Genomic DNA, 20,474 nt, shown 5'->3' with positions numbered 1-20,474 from the left:
ATCCCCAGATGACTGCAGCGTGCAGCAAAGTTTAGGGATGAATGAGTTAGGGTTAAGATCGGAGAATCACTCGGGATGCTTTTGTCCATATAATCATGCTTCACATCATTCCCCATCTTGTCAAAAGGTGTGTGTGCGTGGGTGAGAGAGAGACAGACAGACAGACAGACAGACACACAGACACTGTGTCTTGGAGGCGGGGGCAGGCGGGTGGACTTTGTGCATCCAGAAACATATATCTTGAAAAGTTGCATAAGTGATTCTAATAAGGCTCACCTACCCCACTGAGAACAACTACCCCACTGAAAACTAACCCCATGATAAACATTTTCAAAATCATTCCTAAAAGCCAATTGGCCCTATTAATTTTCTCAGTAAACCTTTATTTCACCAATAATGAATGTGATGAATGATCATTTTTAAAACTTCATGAGAGCAAATTAAAATTTACTGTACTTCCAAAAATTAGACTAGGTCGGGAAAAAAAAGGATGAAACCTACTTGTCTGAGCAAGGTTAATCTTTTTTTTTTTTTCTTTAATTTTATTTAATTTTACTTATTTTTGGCTGCATGGGGTCTTTGTTACTGCGCGCGGGCTTTCTCTAGTTGCCAAGAGCGGGGGCTGCTCTTTGTCGTGGTGCGCGGCCTTCTCACTGTGGTGGCTTCTCTTGTTGCACAGCACGGGCTCTAGGTGCGTGGGCTTCAGTAGTTGTGGCACACGGGCTCAGCAGCTGTGGCTCGCGGGCTCTACGGCACAGGCTCAGTAGTTGTGGCGCACGGGTTTAATTGCTCTGCGGCATGTGGGATCTTCCCAGACCAGGGCTCGAACCTGTGTCCCCTGCGTTGGCAGGCAGATTCTTAACCACTACACCACCAGGGAAGTCCCTGAGCAAGGTTAACCTTCAAAGTACTTTTGAATTATATACTGGACATCAGACTCTTTTGAATTCAAAAGAAGCTGCGACTCTAGCCAAAGTAGAGTGGTTTTTGTACCCACAGATTCAGTGTCTTGGCTGAATAAAAACATTCAGTGATGATGTGATAAGTGCCCAAACTCAGGACTTTAGAGATGGGGCTCAGTTTTTGCTGAAACATGATTTGACTGCAACTATTATTGTAAGCAAGAGAGGAAAGTTACATTATTATGACTGTGAACTTGCTGTCTTTAATTAAAGTAGAAGTTACTGATAATTTAAATAGCTAAAAAAAAAGCTGGTACATTAAAAACCAATTAAAAATATAATTAGCTTATAAAATTAAGACAACAAATAAAATTAAGGATAAGGACATTAATATTTTCAAATAGCATTTCCCAAACTGTGTTCTGGAAAATCAACATTCATATCCTAAGGAGATGTTAATGTTTCGTGGACAACCGCGAGGGAGGAGGCAAGAAGCTCTGCATCCCGTTTGGTTTTTTTCTCTTAAATAAGCTTGAAAGGTTCATCATTAGGGTGTTTTGAAAGTGCATCTCCAATTGTGGACTATGAGGTGCTCCCAGAAATTAAAGAATAGTTTCCATCATCATGACACTGTTCGTGTCTCCTTAAGTATAAGCCTGACCACAGCCATGTTTCCGAAACCTCACCTCTTTTATTGTTCTCTGCTGTGATTGATACAGTGTGTTGGAGGTATATTTATATATATAAACAAAAATTAAATGTGTCTATTAAGTTAAAACCTCAGTTGAACAAATTTCATCTACAAAGAAATTAAGCTTGAGTGTGTATTTCTTAAGACTGGTTTGATATATTCTCCCCCTCTTTGGGGGACAGCAAGGAGAAGTAAAATTTCATACAGAAATAGTGCAGGAAAAAAAAAAAATGCACAGTGGGATAAATCTGACAAAATCCAATTAAATTTAAATGCAGAGTCGCTTTGGTGCCAGTAGGGGACAAGCTGTTCCTTCTTCTAAGAGTAGCTTCCAAAGTAGTATACATTGTTTGAGGACTACAACTCATAAAGAAATAATTTTTTCTAGAAATAGCCAATAAAAAGTACCTCTCTTTCTCATTATGTTCAACAATGGCTTAACAACAGAAATGCGTCAAATAAAGATTTATACTTTTTCTGGGATTTCTTATTTGCTAACTGGCTTTCCCTTCTATCATGCGCTCTAAGATTAAAATGGAAACTGAAAATTCATATTTAGGTCCTTGAAATCAATCTATAGTTGACACCAGTTTTTTAACCTGATCACTGAAAAGGACAATTCAAATGAATGAAATTATGTATGGCTAGGATGCTTTTAGCGATAAGGGGGTCTGTCACTCAGCCCTTGGCAACCTACTTGTACTCACCATTTTACTGTGGTTCTAAGATTAGGCTGGCTGACTGTGCTGTCATCTAGAAATATTGTTGAGCATGAGCTATACTTTTTAGTAAGCTGCCCTGGAGATACCTGAAGGGGAAGGGAAATAGAAGAAAATGTCACAGTAAGTTAAACCTATAAAGTGTGTTTTTTTCCTTGGTTAAAATGTCAAACGATAAAGCATTAAGATTTTTCTTACACTCCATGAACTGCCTGAGTGTGATATCATGTGCAGCTCTATGGGAAACCTCTATACTCTGACTTCCACAGACGAGCTTTGAGAAATGGGTTATAAAATGCTGCCTTGATATAGTACCTATAATCAAACCTGGCAAGCGCCTATTATAAATTACCTTTATAATAATGTAAAAAGTTTAGAATAAGATTTCAGGGTTTTTTCCTTAAGCAATGAAATGCAGCTGAGATTTCCTATTTCTATTCATTTACTACAATAAAACGTAATGCTTTATGTAATACCGATGTAGGAGCATTTCACTGCAGTAAACGAACACCAATAATAAATGTATTAGTTCAGGAGACAGTGTGACGAAACAAACGTTTTCGAATCAGAGGCTGGGCATGCCAGGGCTGCTCTATCACTAAAAAGCTGGGGGCCATAAGTCTCTCTGGGCCTCAACTTCCTTATCTGGAGGACAAAAAGGTACTGCTTAAAGATTCTCTCGCATCCAAAAAAAAACGGATAAAACAACTCTGAGAATTTAACTTCTCACTTCATGTTTAAGTAAGACTGCCATGACATTACTCAAGTGAGAACCTCAGAGAATACTTGCCATTCATTTCAAAATTGTACTAATTCTGTTCTACGTGTTATTTGACACTCCTGCCTCACCCATGCTGCTCTCTGCCTGCAGTGCCTTTTTCTTCCTCCTGTCCCAGCAAGCTTGACCCCATCTTCCTCTAGGATCCCTCTGCCAGCAGGCACACCACAACACTTCTCGCTTTCTGCACACTCACACATCTAATTTACCAACTGTTCCATGGTCTCAGCTGCTTGCATAGTACCACCCTCTTAAGTAAACAAGCTTCTCCAGGTTAGGAAGATTCTTCTCCTACCTCCAGCTACTGAGCACAGAATCTGGGACAAATTAGGATTCAACAAGTGTTTGAGAAATTATTTAAGATCAGTTACAACTGGAGGTAAATCTTACTAAAGATACAAATTCGTGAGAATTTATCTACAGTGGTGTTGGATAGGTGACAAAGAACTTTTTGAGACCCTCTAGAGAATGAACTATCTTTAAAACACTTTAGAAGTATCCATTTATTTGTGAAGAGCCCATGAACACGGCAATAGTCAAATACTAAAATGGCCTAAACTATGTTAGGACAACTCTCTTCCTTAAAGTAAGGCCAATAACCAAATCCCAATCACTGAAAGCCACTGGAAGGAAGAGTAGCATTCTTTAATACCACAGAATACAAACAATTTTAAAGCTGGGTTTTGTTTTTGGTTTTTGTTTGTTTACTAATTCAGATGAGCCTTCCTTCCTCCTATTAATATAAAACAGTTTTCACCATGCTGTCACACTCTCCCATCAATGTCCTCCACAAATACATGAAAGGTGAGGCAGGGAGAAAATCTAGTTGATGCTTTTTAAAATACAGAGCATTTAAGTAAAAATTGCCAGTATCCAATAATCAGAAATATCCAAATGGCATATATAAAACACCATTTTGCTTGTTTCAGATGCTTTATGCAAAGCCACTTATTCCTTATTAACAAAAAGTTCTAGATGTAACATATTTGAAAAGTATCACTATTTGGAAGACTAATTTCTCCTTCAAGCTAGAAATGTTTTAAACTAAAACTCTGATATGGTCCTTAAGCTATTTGGTTAATGTGTAATTTTAGAATCTCAAAAAACAGATACAGCATGAAAAATGAAAATTCACTCATTCAAATACTTTGATTCTAAACGAAGCAGGTTATCTTTTAAGGTCACTACTATTAGGGTATAATATGACATACACTACACGTAATAAAAGTCAATTCTGACCAAAAATCTATATATATGAGGGGAATAAAAATAGTAAGGAAATGTACCAAAATATAGACTAGTTGGTAGAGCTTTGGGTGCTATTTATCCTGTTTTCCTCTATTAAAAACTTTTTTTTCTATTATGAATGTATATTGATTTGTCTTTGGAAATAGTACTGCTAAAACATTTAAAATTTTTAATTAGATGTGGTCTATAGTCCTATGGGGGCTCATTTAATGTATCAGCAACTTACAGTCTACTGGCTCGATCCTACAAAAGAAACACTTCCACAGGCCTACTCCTGAAACTATTCAAACTTTCCAGCATCTAGTGTTCACTAAAGGATGGCAGAATTGAAGCCTCTGAGCAAAGCCTAGATATGTTAGCTGCCAGCAGATTACTTTCCTCTCATCTTGCTTGAAAATTTAAGATAACTGTCCTTTATGATTAAAGCCTTACCATTGCTGGCTCACAACCTCAATAAACTGCACTGACACACATAAGGGTATAAAATGCAAATACAAAAAAAAAAAAAAAAACAAGTAGCAAAAAACACTACTGACAGTTTAATGTTCATAGGTATTATTTCAATTGGTCACTGAAGAAGAGTATTTATCTTCATTCAGCACTAAGGACAAAATACATGGACTTTTACAATCTTTATAAGGGGAAAGGTTGCTTAGTAGACTTCAGGTTTAATGGTGAAGACTAGAAAATAATCATACCTAGGAGGCTAGTAAGTAACAACCCTCAAAGCTTATCATTAAAGGTCAAGTACCTGTTGAAATCCTGCCCCCACCCAATGACTCTTCCCACTGTGCCTACTGCCTCTGATTTTAACCCATTAAAAGAATAAAGCTGGAGAGAGCGAGAGTACGAAGTGCGGCAACCCGAGTCATGGCAGGACAGGCATTTAGAAAGTTTCTTCCCCTCTTTGACCGAGTATTAGTTGAAAGAAGTGCACCCGAAGTTGTACCCAAAGGAGGCATTATGCTTCCAGAAAAATCGCAAGGAAAAGTATTGCAAGCGATGGTAGTAGCTGTTGGATCAGGCTCTAAAGGAAAGGGTGGAGAGATTCAACCAGTTAGTGTGAAAGTTGGAGATAAAGTTCTTCTCCCAGAATATGGAGGCACCAAAGTAGTTCTAGATGACAAGGATTCTTTCTTATTTAGAGATGGTGACATTCTTGGAAAATATGTCGACGAAAATAAGTCACTATTGAAATGGCATCACGTGAAGCTGCCCGTTCCCCCAATGGCATCACGTGAAGCTGCCACTTAAGTTCTGAAATCTTTCATCCTGTAAATAATTTCCGTGTTTCTTTTATAAGAAAGTAATGATATCCAAACTAATGATATTCAGTGTCTCTGAAATTTAGTTTTCTCTGTATTGATTTAAACATTCCCAAATAAAAGTATATAAATGAAAAAAAAAAAAAAAAGAATAAAGCTGAAGTTCACTTTTTTCTTCCCCCTTTTCACAAGTTTTGGATACGTTTATTAAGAATCAATGACTTTAACTGAAAAGTCTGTAATACTCCATCTATGTTGCACATTAATGGACAATATGGTAGGGTGAGTGGTTTGAATAGAATTCATACTCCAGGCCTTAGTAGAAAAGTATAATATTCTAATTATAGGTATAATCCAAAATATTGTCTGAATTAATATCGTTAATTATATTGAATTAAACTTCAAACTCAGAACCTATATTCAAAGAATAAATCTAAGTTTGAGTAGACTGACCACAAATCTATTTCCTCTCCCCCTTCTTTCAGATATCATCTCAGTAGAATTAAAGGCATTTTTTAAAAAAGCTATACATAAGACAGGATAAACAGCAGATGATTTTTAATGTTTGAAAGGTGAAAAGACTAGATAAAGGAGTGGTAACTGACATGGCAGAACAGAGGAAGCACAACCTTGGTACCTACAGAGAGTGAGTAGGACAGGAACAAGAAAACCAGTTTGTCTTACGGAACCCAAGGCAGGCTCAGAGTTCAGAGGCGTGGTCCCCAAATCCTTGCAGTGAGGCCCATCAGTTAACGAGTTGTCCAAGTGATGCTTCCAATTAGATCTTAACAGACAGCCAAGGACCATCACTCGTTTGAGGGAAGCCCCCAACAAGTAAGAGATCAAAACAGGAAGAAGGAATGGGACTTCCCTGGTGGCGCAGTGGTTAAGAATCCGCCTGCCAATGCAGGGGACACGGGTTCGAGCCCTGGCCCAGAAAGATCCCACATACCACAGAGCAACTGAGCCCATGCGCCACAACTACTGAGCCTGCGCTCTAGAGCCCATGAGCCACAACTACTGAAGCCCACACGCCCTAGAGCCTGTGCTCCGCACCAAGAGAAGCCACTGCAATGAGAAGCCCACGCACCCAACAAAGAGTAGGCCCAGCTCACCGCAACCAGAGAAAGCCCACGTGCAGAAACCAAGACCCAATGCAGCCAAAAAATAAATAAATAAAATAAAATATAAGGATGCTTTAAAAAAAAACAAAACAAAACAGGAAGAAGGAATTGATGGGAGTGATAAAAACTCAGGAGCAAATGAAAACTTGAAATTGCATCAGTGAAAAAAAGAATGACAGGATATAAGAGAACTCTATAAATTGAAAATAAGGTAGACAAAACAATATATTCAATAGAAGGATTAGAGCACAGTCAAGGAAATCTCCAGGAAGCAGGACAAAAAGACAAAATGCAAAGCAGGAGGGGAAAAAAGTTACCGATCTGGTAAGTCTAAGACTTCCAACATCCGAATAATAGGAACCTGGAAGAAAAAAACAGAATATCAAAGAAACACACAAAAAAGGTCTATACCAAACCAAATTATGAAATTTCAAAATCCCAGGGAGAGGGAAGGTACTAAAAGGTTCCCGAGAAGGAAGGGATGGGGGGAAATGACTAAAATCGGTAATGTACAATGTACCATACAATGTCAACAGGTTTAAGAGCAACAGTGTAAATGAGAAGATGAGAGGGAAGTGTCTTTAGAACTGCAAAAATTAGTTTCAACTGAGAATTCTATACTTTCTCAAACAGAAGGAGTTTCAGAGAGGCTAGATCTCTATAAACTTTGTGCCCATGTGCCCTTTTCCCACGAAAATGTGCTCCAGTAAAACAAGGAAGTATAACAAGACAAGAGGGAAACAGAATCTAGGACATAGGGGATCCAACATAAGAGAGCAGAGTTATGTGAGATCCCAGATGACTTCACACAGATATCCCAGGAAAAGAGGCATAGAGCAGGCCTAGGGGAACACTAGTCTATATGGGAGTAGGAAGACAAAAGATCGGGGAAAAGTGTCTCCAAGAAAAAAATGGAACAGATGTGGCTTAGTAGACGGAAAATATTTTTGATAGGCATGTGACAAATGTTCAAACATTTGGGGAAAAAAATAGCTGTTAGAAAACAGGCAAGTGAATATAGTCAGGAAATTAATTCCACAGAAAAAATGAAGAATGTGAAAGCAGGGAGACCGGGCAGGGAGCTACTTACTGCATGTGGCTGTGTGAGATCACGTTGGCTAGGAAAAGGGGGTTGGGTTATCCTAGAGAAGTGCAGAAGGGCTCCAATTTCATTAATATTGAAGAAGAAGAATGAAGGGTGTGCAAGGAGGAGGCACAGTCAGAGAACTATATGGCTCAGCAGTGCACAATATTTGCAGAGTCGTAGTAATGTAAACATTGATTCTGATGTAATAAAAACTGATACATGTTGAGGGAACACAGGGAGGGAAATAACGTCATGGTGGACCGAAGAAGCTAAGCTTTCACCTGCTATGACAAGAAGTCAATGGACAGTGCTAAAAATTAACTTACCTGTTATACTTTTATTACTTTGGTTAAAAAATAAGATCAAAAAAATAAGGCAAAAGAATTTAAGGCAGATCTTTATACTACAACCATATTAGTGAAATTTAACTGAAATGTCAGAACCCTTAAAAAATGGGCACTACTAAGTCAAAGACTTTCCTGAATACATTTGATAATTAGGAAAATAGAGATTTAGAAAATCTACCAAAAAGAGGTCCATGCTAACAGTATTGGATCCATCATATTTTTAGGAATCATGGCAGACATATTTTTAATTCAAACTATTAATTTCTTAACTTTTCAACTGTTTACTTACATGGTTTAAAGGGTTGCTCTTCGTCTTTTCCCGCACTAAGAATAAAAAAAATTAACTGATGAATTCTGATACAAATGCCATAGAAAAATAAAAGTAGTCACTAATTATTTGACGGATTACCAATAACACAATGAGATAAAATTCCATTCTATTTTTTAAAATAATTTCCAACAAAATATATAATTTAAATCACCCAGCAAGATGAGTCCTATAAATAAAATCTAAAAACTTAGTTTCACTTTTTTGACCTAATAGATATTCTGTATTAGGTACAAATGAAAGACTCCCCACTTACAAAAGAAAAGGACAAAGCAAATTAGGCCAGGTGAGAAACTTAGCTAATAAAAAAATTTACCTGCTGCATAGCTGAACTACTAGCCAGGAGTATTTTCTAATTCTTCATTTACACACAGCTTACTTTAATTACCACCATCTACAGATGACAACTCTAAGAACCAGTTTCTGGCCAGGCACTCATCTCCGAACGCACCAGTATCTCTGGAAGCATCCTGAACCACTTAATGGTAACCTACTCAAATACCTTACTGAAAAAATACACAACTGGAAAGTAACCTATGTTAAACGTAAATTTTAAAATGAGTGTGCTGACCTAAATGAACATATCTACAGCACACAAAACTGTTTTGCTCCAACAAAGGCCAGAAGAATAAAAGCCTGAAGAGGGTCTTAGGCCACACTCTTGCTCACATTGCCTCCTTTAACTCCAGACAGGCATCACAGGCACGGATTCCTTAAGGCTGAAGAGAGAGACAGGCATGGGACAGCTTTTCTTTTACTGTCTCCAGAGCCCCTCTACATGTGAGCAGCTCATGGCTCTGGAAGAAACTGAGAAATAGAGCAATCCTAACCAGAAATGAGTGGCTCAAGTACACACACTAGAAAAATGCAAGTTAGAAACCCCAGGAGCTTCCAGGTTGGTGAACACGTAGTACCCTTGCAGGGGGCATCAAAGCTCTGTGCCCTGTCCCCATGCATCTCTTCCATCTGGCTGTTCCTGAGTTATATCCTTTTATAAAAACCAGTGATCTAACGGAAAAAAACAAAAAGCAAAACAACAACAACAAAAAACCAAACCTCCGTTTTTTATTGTGCTGCTTCACTTTAAATATTATGGAATGTTCACTCCTTGTATTCCTGCTCTCGTAATCAACTGAAAAACTTGGTCACGTATGGCTCTTTAGCAAATAAACTAGGATTTAACATAACATTAAGGAAGACAGGCAGGCAAGCAGGAGTGCAAAAAATTCTACGGTTCTGATTCTCATCTTGAAACAAGGAGGACACAGGAAATTTATCTGAGTTTCACATGCTGAGGATAATCTTCTGGAAAACCCCATATGGCATGTTGCTCTTATTACCCTGGCACAGCACTACATTAGGATGAGAAAGTTTTGAATAGCTTAAAAGTTCTGAGTAGCAGAAATCTGGATGTGAGATAGGCTCGTCTGGTTGAACACTGTGTAAAACAGGGCCAGAATCACAAGGCTCAATTCCCATATATAACAACTGATTTTTCTGATTTGATCAAATGAAAACCTAACTGTGACCTAAACCCTATCATTTGTCTTTAACATATGTGCTCTTCGGAGCAAGGGGAAAAGGACAAAGTAGCATGCAGAAATAGACCACATCTAAATCATGTGGCCAGTTGACTATGTTGATAAAGAGGTGGCAAAATGTATAAACAGATAGTCTAAGTGTTCTCCTCCCTAAAACACTGACAACTAAAGGAAACTGTATCATCAACATATTAAAATAAGACAAGTGAATACATAAAAAAAGTGAAACATTTAAACCACTGTAAGAGTTTTTCTAAATACCTCCTATAATACACAAAACAAAAACAGTTTTCACTCTTTTTCTCAGGGAAAAAAAAGCATTGCCTTACCCTCTGTTTGAGATTTGCTCAGACAAACTGTGCTTGGCCTTGGGTGGTCAGAAGGGTTTGGTTCCAAAGCTAAGTCTATATAGGAAGAAGAGAAAAAGGTGTGGTGATTTAGTTGAGTAGAAAAATACATGATTTTAAAGATAGCTACACATTGATTGAAACCACTTTTAATAGTCTTGAGAAGAGCTTTTAGTAATGACAAAAAGGCAATTTTAGTAAAGGCACAATATAAAAATTCTATTGGGAAACAGCAAAATTGTAGAAACTCTCCATACATGTGGAATAAAACCATGGCTATGTCTTAGACTTCTTTAACTTGCACCTAAATCATCTATGCCATTTTTAGATGAATCATATATGTGACTCCCCTCCTATTTATCAATTAAAAATTCAGTCACCCTCTTTTAAAGCTGATATTACTAGCACATTCCAGGAACAGTCTCAAGAAGCAAGTTATGCTGTGGCCAACTACTGTCAGATACCAGCTCAATATATCAAATATGCCAAAACGAAGTGAGTTGCTTTTGGCAAATGTTCTTCAGACAATCAAATGGCTAATTCTAACTCCATTCAACAAATGAACTCATCTAATTGGCTGTGGTTTATCTGGGGGCTATTCATCATGGCAGATTTAAGAGGACTACATAAAAGTTCAATGTTCTAATCTATAGGAACACTTCCATGATAGTGATTTTTAACTTTGCCCTCTATTTCCAAAGCTAAACTCACTTCTTCATTCCACGCTGCGTGATTAATTTGGGGCTTCAATAAGAGTACTTTCTGGAGCAGATCATAGGGCTACTAGAAAAAAATTTTGGCCACACCTACACGAAAAGGTGGGTCTGCCTGTAGCCCACCTTGCACCAAGGTGGGATAGCGTCTTCTATTTAGGCAGAAATACAAAACAAGCACAAGCTACCACACAGGATAGTAAGGTTGTTGTTTAAAACAAACAAACAAACATAAAAGCCCTATGACACTTCCTCAGCAAAGTCCATCTCAAACCATTTAACCAATCTTTTAAGAAACTGGACCAAGATTCAGATAAAGAGTAATGGTTAAGGCAATTATTTCCCAAACCACATAATAACTGATCTGTTTTTGAAAGATGGCTTTGATGGTCAAAGTGAAATACAAATATATCCCTGCCTCTGAGAGAATCCAAAGAATACACACATTGATATATTAAAAACTAATTAGTCTAGTAGTGAATTCTGTCTAACCCAGCATTCCACAAATGTATCTACCTAGAATCCCCTTTTCCCACCCAGAAAGAATTTTGCACGAACAGTAATTTTGGACTTCCCGTTTTAACAGGAATCTGAGCCATCCATTTTAATGTCATTGCCAGCACTAGTAATTTACAGAGCTAAACCAACTGCTTTGTTCTTCATGAAAATTCCTTCACTGAATTTGAAGTTTATCAAGCTGCTTTTGGAGAAAATATTCTATTCAACATTTTTATGTAAAAGACCCATAGAATTATTTTAAAGTTTTTTTCTCCTACATATTTGAAAAACTAAGACAATGGGAAAATAAATTATTTCAGCTGTACACAAAATGGCAGGCAGAGACTTTCACAGCTGCCTCTAACCTATAGCTTCCGAAAGAATTCATGACTACTTACCTATACCAAAAAGAAAGTAAATAGACTACATTTGAATCTAAAAAATAAGCAGAAATGTTTGCAAAGTAGCTGTATTATTTATCAGTGTCTATGGCATGGTAAAACTTAACAATTTTCAATGGAATTCCAGGAAAATTAAGTGCCAGAATCAAAGAGAAGCAAGCTTTAACACACACACACACACACACACACACACACACACACACACAGACACACACACACACCCGCCAAACCAAGATGTGCTACTACAGATCTAAATACAAAAATCAAGAAGGCTGGGATAAAAGAAATGACAACATGCAAAAAAAAAAAATAAACTTAGCCCAAGTGACCAGAAAAAAGCTGGCACTCTCCCTACTCTATCCTAGGGGGTTCAAAGGTAGGCACAGGACCCAGGACCGGCCAATCAATCACAGCTGTCCTGGGACTTCCCAAGAAAAGAGAAAGGCAGAACTGTACTCTAGGATCCTTAGCTAGTCTTGAGCTGCTGGACACTCCCCTTGCTATCATGAGGGGAAAGGCTTTTCAGGAGACATCAACAGAGGAGAGCAGAACTGAGGAGATCATTTAACTCCTGGGTCAAGTAGTGCTTAACTCTGTGATGTTCTTTTAACTTGCAACTGAAGGAGACCTGGTTAATCAGCAGTACTGATGATCACACTAAAGGTGGGGAAAGGTAAAAGTCACTTGCTCATTCCTTTAACAAATATCATGAACAAAAATCTGCATGAGACAAAACGATGCTCTGTTTAAAAATTACACACAACCATTCACAATCATTAACACACAATGATTCACAACCGTTATTTTAGTTGCTTTTCTTATACGTTAAAAAAAGCTCTAATTAGTGTACAATTTATGTCTTCTTGTTACTAACAAGCGCTCTCCACCCCACTGTTGCATATTTATTGTCTAATGAATACACACTGGCCCGTCAAGTGTTATTCCTATACTGGACTTAGCCAATCCCCTATTGCTGGGGATTGGTGCTTACAAAGTTCTATTCTTAAAATATTAGGAGGAAAATCTTCATGTACATAGTTTTTTAAAATAATGGTTTTATCTCCTTAGCAAAGATCTTCGGAAGTGGAATGACTAAGCCAAAAGGTTAGATCACTTTCACGGCTCCATGTACAATGCTAAATTGCTTCCTAAAGAAGGTGGGGGGCACATTAGGGTATAATGCTACCAATCATGACATTTTGAGTTCCTACCCTTGCTTTGGATACTTGAAAAAAAAAAAATTCCTACTGATATGAATGAGGAACCTCACTGTAGATCTAATTTGTATTTCTTTTGATTACACAGTTTGACCATTTTCCCACAGTTATCAGTGTCATTTCCACTTTGGTGAGTTGGCCTATCATTTGAATGTACTGTAAACACCAGGGCCCTACTGCTGTCAGTTTGCATGAGGTTTTCAGAAAATATTAATCTTTTGTTTATAGCCTATATAACTAACAATTTTCTATATAACTTGCACTTTTTGCTAATGAAAAATACCACATCACTATCTTATAGAATGGACATGTGAGCCATTAGACAGTAAACTCATACATACACACAATATTTCTGCACTTCCCATTAACTATCTTCCCAAGAGCCTAAGGAGACTATGATAAAACCTACCACACTCTTCACTATCACAAAGGTAAGACTGCCGACTATTAAGCAAAGCTTTACCACCCACCATCCCTCTCATCCCTCTCCCCACCACATGCACACACAGTAATTTAGAGACTTCAGGAAATTACTGTGCATTCAGGAAATTACATGGATTCTTCCGAAAGTTATTTCTTTAGAAACCTCTAAGAATGTTTTACCCAGGAGAAATATTCTTGAGCTCATGATTAGGGGTTATGATTAAAACTGTATTTTAAGACCCATCATTTTTGTATTATCAATTTAAATTGCAACTTATTTGACAGCATGATAGGTCGATGTAGAAAAAGTATGATTAAAAAAAAATTAAACTCGGTCTTAATGTAAACATTCCTCAGAGGAAACCTGTAAAACACCACCGACACTGAATACTGTTTTTCCTCCAATCTAAGATTCTACCAGTTGTTAAGATCCATCTCAATTGCAGTTGTTAAAAGTGTGAAAACATAGGCAACTTAGAACAAATGAAATGCATTACTGAAGGCTAAAAGTGTTAAAACTATGCTATCAAACTGTCGATAAATGATTTTTCCTTGTTAAAATATTAGAGGGAGAGGGAAGTGACCAAGAAAGCATCTGACAGAAGCAGCATATTTCAGAAAGCGATTAATATCAACATATTGATTTCAATAGATTCCAAAGAAACAGGCGACGTCAGCAGTTTCTGGGCAGCTGCTGAGCACCAGTTTACTTAACGGTAACCACTGCGTTTACTGACCTGCCCGAGCATCCCTACAGTGCACAGTGTAGTAGCTTTATGGCTCATGATACAAACATTACAATCTTTACAATTACCATGTAAACTGATGATTTCATCTCTTTGAGTCCACACTTGCCACCGCAGTCAGGGAGTTCCTGCCAGCCAGCCCTGAGCTGGGCTGCCTCACCAGCGGGTACACAGCAGGCTCCTGCACCTGCCAGGCTACTGCTCACCCAAGCCTTGATCCTGCTTTCCTAGCTTCTGACAATCCTGGCTTCCAAACTTCCCAGCTCTGGTTTCCAACTGCTTCTGTACCTGCCTCTACCCTGGTTCTCAGTTTTGCCTTATTTTAATCCTCAATCAGTGTTACAGTGATCATGACTGAGAGGTGACACATAGGTAAGTACACCTGGCTTTATATATTTCTAAAGAGTACTTTACTCAGTTTCTTGGACTTTTAAGAACCTTTCTGGGTTGCAAGTTACCTTCATTTCATTTCACGTTATGCAGTGTTACTGTTTTAACTCTTAAGTTTTATTACTTTCATACACTAAACCAACAACAACAAAAAAGGGTGAGAAAAAAGGTAGTATTCCAAAGAAGCTCACATAATGTCAACAATAAATTCTGTTCCTATATGCCATGCATTTGGAATTTACAGTCCTACTCTCTATCAATACTCATTTTTAAAACCTTGGACAACTCAATTTATACCTAAGAGAAGAATTCCTACACTACCTAACTCAGAACATGGTGAGAATCAAATGAAATGCAAGAGCAATCTATATACTACAGCCTATTTTAGACCCTTATTAATATCGCTTTTTTGTTCAAGCCACTGTTGGCTCTCACCTGAGCTACCGCACCAGCCTCCTAACTGGTCTCCCTCTCTGCTTCCTTCCACCCTTACAGTCTATTCTCACACAGTAGCTGGTCTGATCTCCCTCCACCCTCTCTACCCCCCTTCCCTTTTTCTAAGAATTAACATCATTCCCCTGCATAGAATCCTTCAATGGTTTCCCATGACAATTAGACTAAAATTCATATTTTTCTGTCAAGGCCCACTAGGCATACAAGGTCTTAATCCCCCATATTCCTCCTGGCATTCATTCACTCAGCTGCAGCCACCCATCTTTCTGTCCTTGGCACGCATCAAGCATATTCCCTTCTTAGGAACTGCACAGAAGCCTCTTCTCCCACAGCCTCACATGGCTCTCTTAGGACTGCTCATGGGTCGCTTAAGGAGAGAAGCTGTCTTTAACCACCCCTTGTAAAACTGTCCTCCTCCCCAGCCCATTACACCTTCATTTTCTTTCTTAGTGTTCTCACCTGATGTTATTCTTGTGTCGTCAGCCCCCAGGCACCTCTAGAAAGTAAGGACCTGAGTTAGGATACGGGTTTTGTCTTGTCTAACCACTGTTTGTCCTGCCTCTGGAATGGTGCCTAATAATCATGTTTCAGTGTACCCAAAACCAGTTAAGTTTCTCCCAATTTTCCCACATCATCTAAGATTTCTTCTAATGCTCTCTTTTGATGTGTTTGTCACCTAAGACCAGAGTTAATTTCAGATCTCTTAGAGTAGTAGTTTAGTTACTCAGAATCAAAGACACAAGACAGGTTACCAAGAACCACGAAAACCTAAAAGAGGAAATCTAATGTTCAGTGAAAAATCAATGGTAACTTTAATTTGGGAAAAGAACATTTAATGTTAAAATACCTTTACTACAAAATGACTCACCCTATGAATTTAATGAAGTCGTAAGACAAAGTGTACAATCAGAATGCTATAGGGAAGTATCAATACAATGCATCAGTTTTTATCTGTGTCCCCTGAATAAAGCATTATAATGGGATTATAAAAGATGCTCAACCATAAAGGCTGGGTAAATGAATTATGCTCCAACCATTCGATGGCACAGTAAACAGTTGGTAAAAGGCAGGCTGTAGAGCTATGCGCAGTTGCATGGAAATACATCACCCTGGAGCACTCTCTAGGTGTCAGCACAGTTCCAGGAGCTTCATGTCGTTACTTTTCTTTATAACAGAAAGTTACAAAGTGGCACAGAAAGAACAATCCCATCTTTGTAAAATAAACACAATGTTATGTTTATATGCATACAAAAGGTTCAGGAAGAATCAACACCAAAATAGTAATAAAAATTCTGGATATTCTGAGTGTGAGTGAAGGACTTTTCTGTGTTTTCTAAATCTTTTACATCAAATGTTTATTAATACTGTCACCAAAAAAAGGAAAGATCTGTCGCTCAGAGGTTTTTCCACATCATTTTGCCAATTCCTTCCCTACCCACTCTTCAGGGGGATGGGAGGTAGGGGTCACTTGAGAGAGCACCTTTCACCAGAAAATTAGCAAAGCTCCTAAGGTCAGAACATAAAGGCTGTATGAAAAGTTGATGAATAAAAATAAAATCAGAGAATAGGACCGTAGCATCTTATTTTCTATTATGACACTACCATCAGTTATATTAGATATACTGTTAAAGACAAAGTAGTAAACAATTCTTTTGAGTCTATCTGAAATCTATACTACGTTCTTAGGAGTTACTTTTTTGAGATGGCTTGAAGAAATCATGTTCTTCTCCAATGTTTCTGAAGAACAAGACAGAGCATCATTTATGTACGATTTTCTCTAAGTAACCAAATAATTCTTCACTGTAGAAAAGCCAAAATGTTTTATATCTGAGTAGGTATTTCTCAGTTTCCAGGGAAACTGATACAAAATTGTCTGAAATAAAGACATTAAGAGCAAACTTCCAATGTGCCTGTGCTTTATATTTGGTGTTCTGACCTTGTTTCTATGGAAACTTAATTAATAGGCAAATGCTGAAATTGAGGTTTCTCTTATCACTTTATTGAATGCCCCCCCCAAAAAGACAAATTGAAATGAAATTTTAACAATCATGTTAAACATAAAAAGGTAAATTCTGTACTCATGAACTCTATTTTTCCAGTTCCTGATTTAGCACTCCTTCCTTATCATACATAGTCGTATGCTAAATGCTTAGTACCTTACCTGCCCGCTTACCAGCTTCCCCTAATGTCCCTCTGTCCAGGGCATTCTCGGCTTCAATTGGATTTCACCAGAACAAACTCTTTAAATTATATCAACGTGTTTACCTGACTGATAAATTTAGGCTATTTCATGACTTCTACTTTTATTCATATCCATTGCAATGTATGTACAGACAGAGAATGGAGAGGTAAATGTTGCTTCTGAGTTGTGTACAATAAACTGGAATGGCAATAATCAAAACTGGAGTATGCTGAGATAGGCGTAACTTATGGATAAATTATAAAATATAAGGTGCACTCTAAACAGTTTCTTAAGCATCCCAAGAACTGAATTTGGCATATCTACCACCTCCCAAGTCTGTCTCTTTTGTTCAGTAGCTGTGTTACACAGTCATTTCAGATCTCTAAGTCTTGGCTTCTTCATCGGCAACAGAGGGAGAATATATACGGGCCTTATTTGTAGATGGAAGGGCCAAGTGAAATACACAAGAAAATGCATTGTAAATCTTAAAAGAATTCTATAAAGGTCCAATTTTCGTCTCTCATCCTACATTAGCCAACTACTAACTGTTTTAAAAAATCATTTAGAGGCTTACCTTATAGCAACAAGCAGAGCAGTTTTCACAAGTACTTACATGCTTTGTGTTTAAAGCTACAATTAATTCACATAATTTGTTCATTCTTTCACAATATCTAACTATTCTGAAAAGGGAGTACTCTCCACTTACAAAGCCACGTCCATCATAAGGGTGAATCCACAGGCTTAATTATTCTAACTTTTAAAGAAATTAAATAAACCCAACTAAAATTTAAATAGAAGAGCTGTAAGACATTTCGTCTATGAAATAATGAAATAATCTCTGGCATTTAAATGAAACAAATGGGCCAGTGGGGCTTTAACATCTTTATGATACAATGTTTTATACTTCAAAGAACAGTCTTTATTAAAGTGCCACTATGCTACCCAGAAATTTTTTTTTTTAACCTAGAGCCATCCCTTTCCAAAATTCTAGAGGCAAAAATCAAACATTTCCTCTCTTCTCTCTCTCCTCTCCTCCCCGACAACACCCACCCCCAGCCACTTAGCCTTCAGAACTTTTACCTGAACATTCTTAAAGTTAAATAGTATTCTACTGGGGGGGGGGGCGGAGGAGGGAGCCATGGAGACATTTTTCTGCAGGATGGATGTGGTATGTTAACTCCCAAACCTTTATATTACAAATGACAATCTGAATTTGTTTTTTCTCCTTTGAAACTTCTGTCCAGCAGTCTCAGGAACCACCTCACCCCTCCCTTAGAACAGGCAACGTGCAAAAGAAGTCGGTTAAGGCTGTGCAGCTGAAGACATACTTGTGTCAAAGTGGGAATTTAAAAGTAATCAGAACTCCATGGGGTCTCCTTTGGTAAAGAAAAAAAACCCAACAACTATTCTCTGCAGCCGTGGCAGTAACGTTTCACACCGTTCACAGTTATTTTAAGCCCCTCTCCCACCATTTTCTTTCCTATCGTGTTCAAATTATAGTTAGAAGGGATAAAGTAGCTTCTATCAGGGCGACTGAAAACATTAAAATCCAAAGAATTTTAGTTAAGAACACCATACTGACTCTGTCCATCTCTATTTTGAATTTAAATGACAAATCCTCTAATGTTTGTCTTAATTGTCTCGAGTATCAACTACCTTAACGAATAGAAGTCTATCATCAGGCCCTTACCTAGTTCCTTCGCTTAGGTACCATCTGGATAGGGAGACGGGATGGATACGCCGAAGTTAGAGTATTTAAGTTTTCATTAAGAAAAGAGAGAATACACCAGAAAGTCTCTGCTAAGTCCCACGAGATGTTAAATAGAACCACGAACAGGAAGGGCCGCGGATTGGAGGGTCTCAGGCCGGGCTGGGAAATGGGAACGGGGGAAAGAATTGGGCATTCGGGTAGGGAAGAGGGAAGGAGACTGGCCGGACGCGACTGGTAAAGAATAAGGGGTGGGGATGCCAAGCAGAGCCAGCCTTCGTCCCCGGTGCCCAGCCCTGGGAGAGCCAACTCCGGGCAAGAAGGAGCCCTAGGCGGCGTCTCCCTCCCGGGGGACCCTGGGGGCGGCGGAGGCCAGAGGTAAGCCCGAGAGCAGACGGCGCCGACCCCGCGAGGGGCGAGGCGCGCCCGCCGCTTCTTACCTTCGGGCATCTCCCGGTCGCTGATGTGCTGCAGGTGGTGGCCTTCGCCACCTGCGAAATCCAACTCGGCGGGTTCCACGGTAGCCGCCGCCGGAGCTACTGCCACCGCGTTCCCGGCCGCCGCCTTGTAGACCTCAAACTCGTAGTCCGGCTTCGCTGACCCCCTGCGCCGGCCCACCTTGGGGCTGGCATTGGGGCACAGGCAACAAGACAGCGAGTTCCCCATGGGGCGCCTTCACTCCTCGCCGCCGCCGCCTCCGCTCGTCCCCCGACTCCGCTGAGCTCAGAAGCCGCCCCCTCCCCCAACAATGGCGCGGCGGGCACTGGCAGCCCCGGGCTATGCCGGGGCTGTGCCGCACATGCAGACGCGACTTCGCCCGCCGCTCTCCTGTCCGCCCAGCCACCGGGCCCCGGGCAGGGGCCCGGCCCCGGCCGCACCCCCGCCGCCGCCGCCTCCCCGGAGCCAACTAGTCTGTGAGGGCGGTGACCAGACCGGCTTATTTAAAAGGGGTGGGAACCAGACAAGCACTGAGACGCGCAACCACTGCAGGGAGAGAGCGCAGCCGGAGCTCCTCCTCCTTCCGCCGCCGCCTCCCAACTGAAAGTAGCTAGCTCGGCCGGCCCGTGCCTACCGGAATGTGTCCTTCGGTCACCTGGTTACGACGGACCAATCACGACCAGAGTTCCCTCAGAGCGCAGGCATGTGACTCACAATGCCCCGCCCCCGCCCGCGGCTGCCCCGCACCCCGAGCGGCGCACCCCGGACTCTGGTTTCCATTCATCTCTCGCGCTCCGAGCTTTCCGGTCCTGTGGGAAGCGCCGCGTTTGTTTTTTTTTTTTGTTTTTTTTTTTGTTTTTTGTTTTGTTTTTTTATACTGCAGGTTCTTATTAGGCATCAGTTTTATACACATCAGTGTATACATGTC

The 20,474-nt window shown here is 39.6% G+C and overlaps 1 protein-coding gene across 1 annotated transcript in view; it reads right to left on the bottom strand.

The window, feature by feature from the left end:
• Positions 1 to 20,474, bottom strand: part of LOC130708096 (uncharacterized) — a 312,771-nt gene that overhangs the window by 14,544 nt on the left and 277,753 nt on the right. The window contains 5 exon segments of the mRNA XM_057545243.1: positions 2,301 to 2,401; positions 6,288 to 6,501; positions 7,045 to 7,088; positions 8,451 to 8,485; positions 10,360 to 10,434. Of these exon segments, the coding sequence (XP_057401226.1) occupies positions 2,301 to 2,401; positions 6,288 to 6,501; positions 7,045 to 7,088; positions 8,451 to 8,485; positions 10,360 to 10,434 (469 nt within the window).

This window comes from Balaenoptera acutorostrata, chromosome 1, assembly GCF_949987535.1.
Source record: "Balaenoptera acutorostrata chromosome 1, mBalAcu1.1, whole genome shotgun sequence".
Lineage (NCBI taxonomy): Eukaryota > Metazoa > Chordata > Mammalia > Artiodactyla > Balaenopteridae > Balaenoptera > Balaenoptera acutorostrata.
Note: the sequence above shows the minus strand (reverse complement) of the source record. Positions and strands in the feature narration are given on the sequence as shown.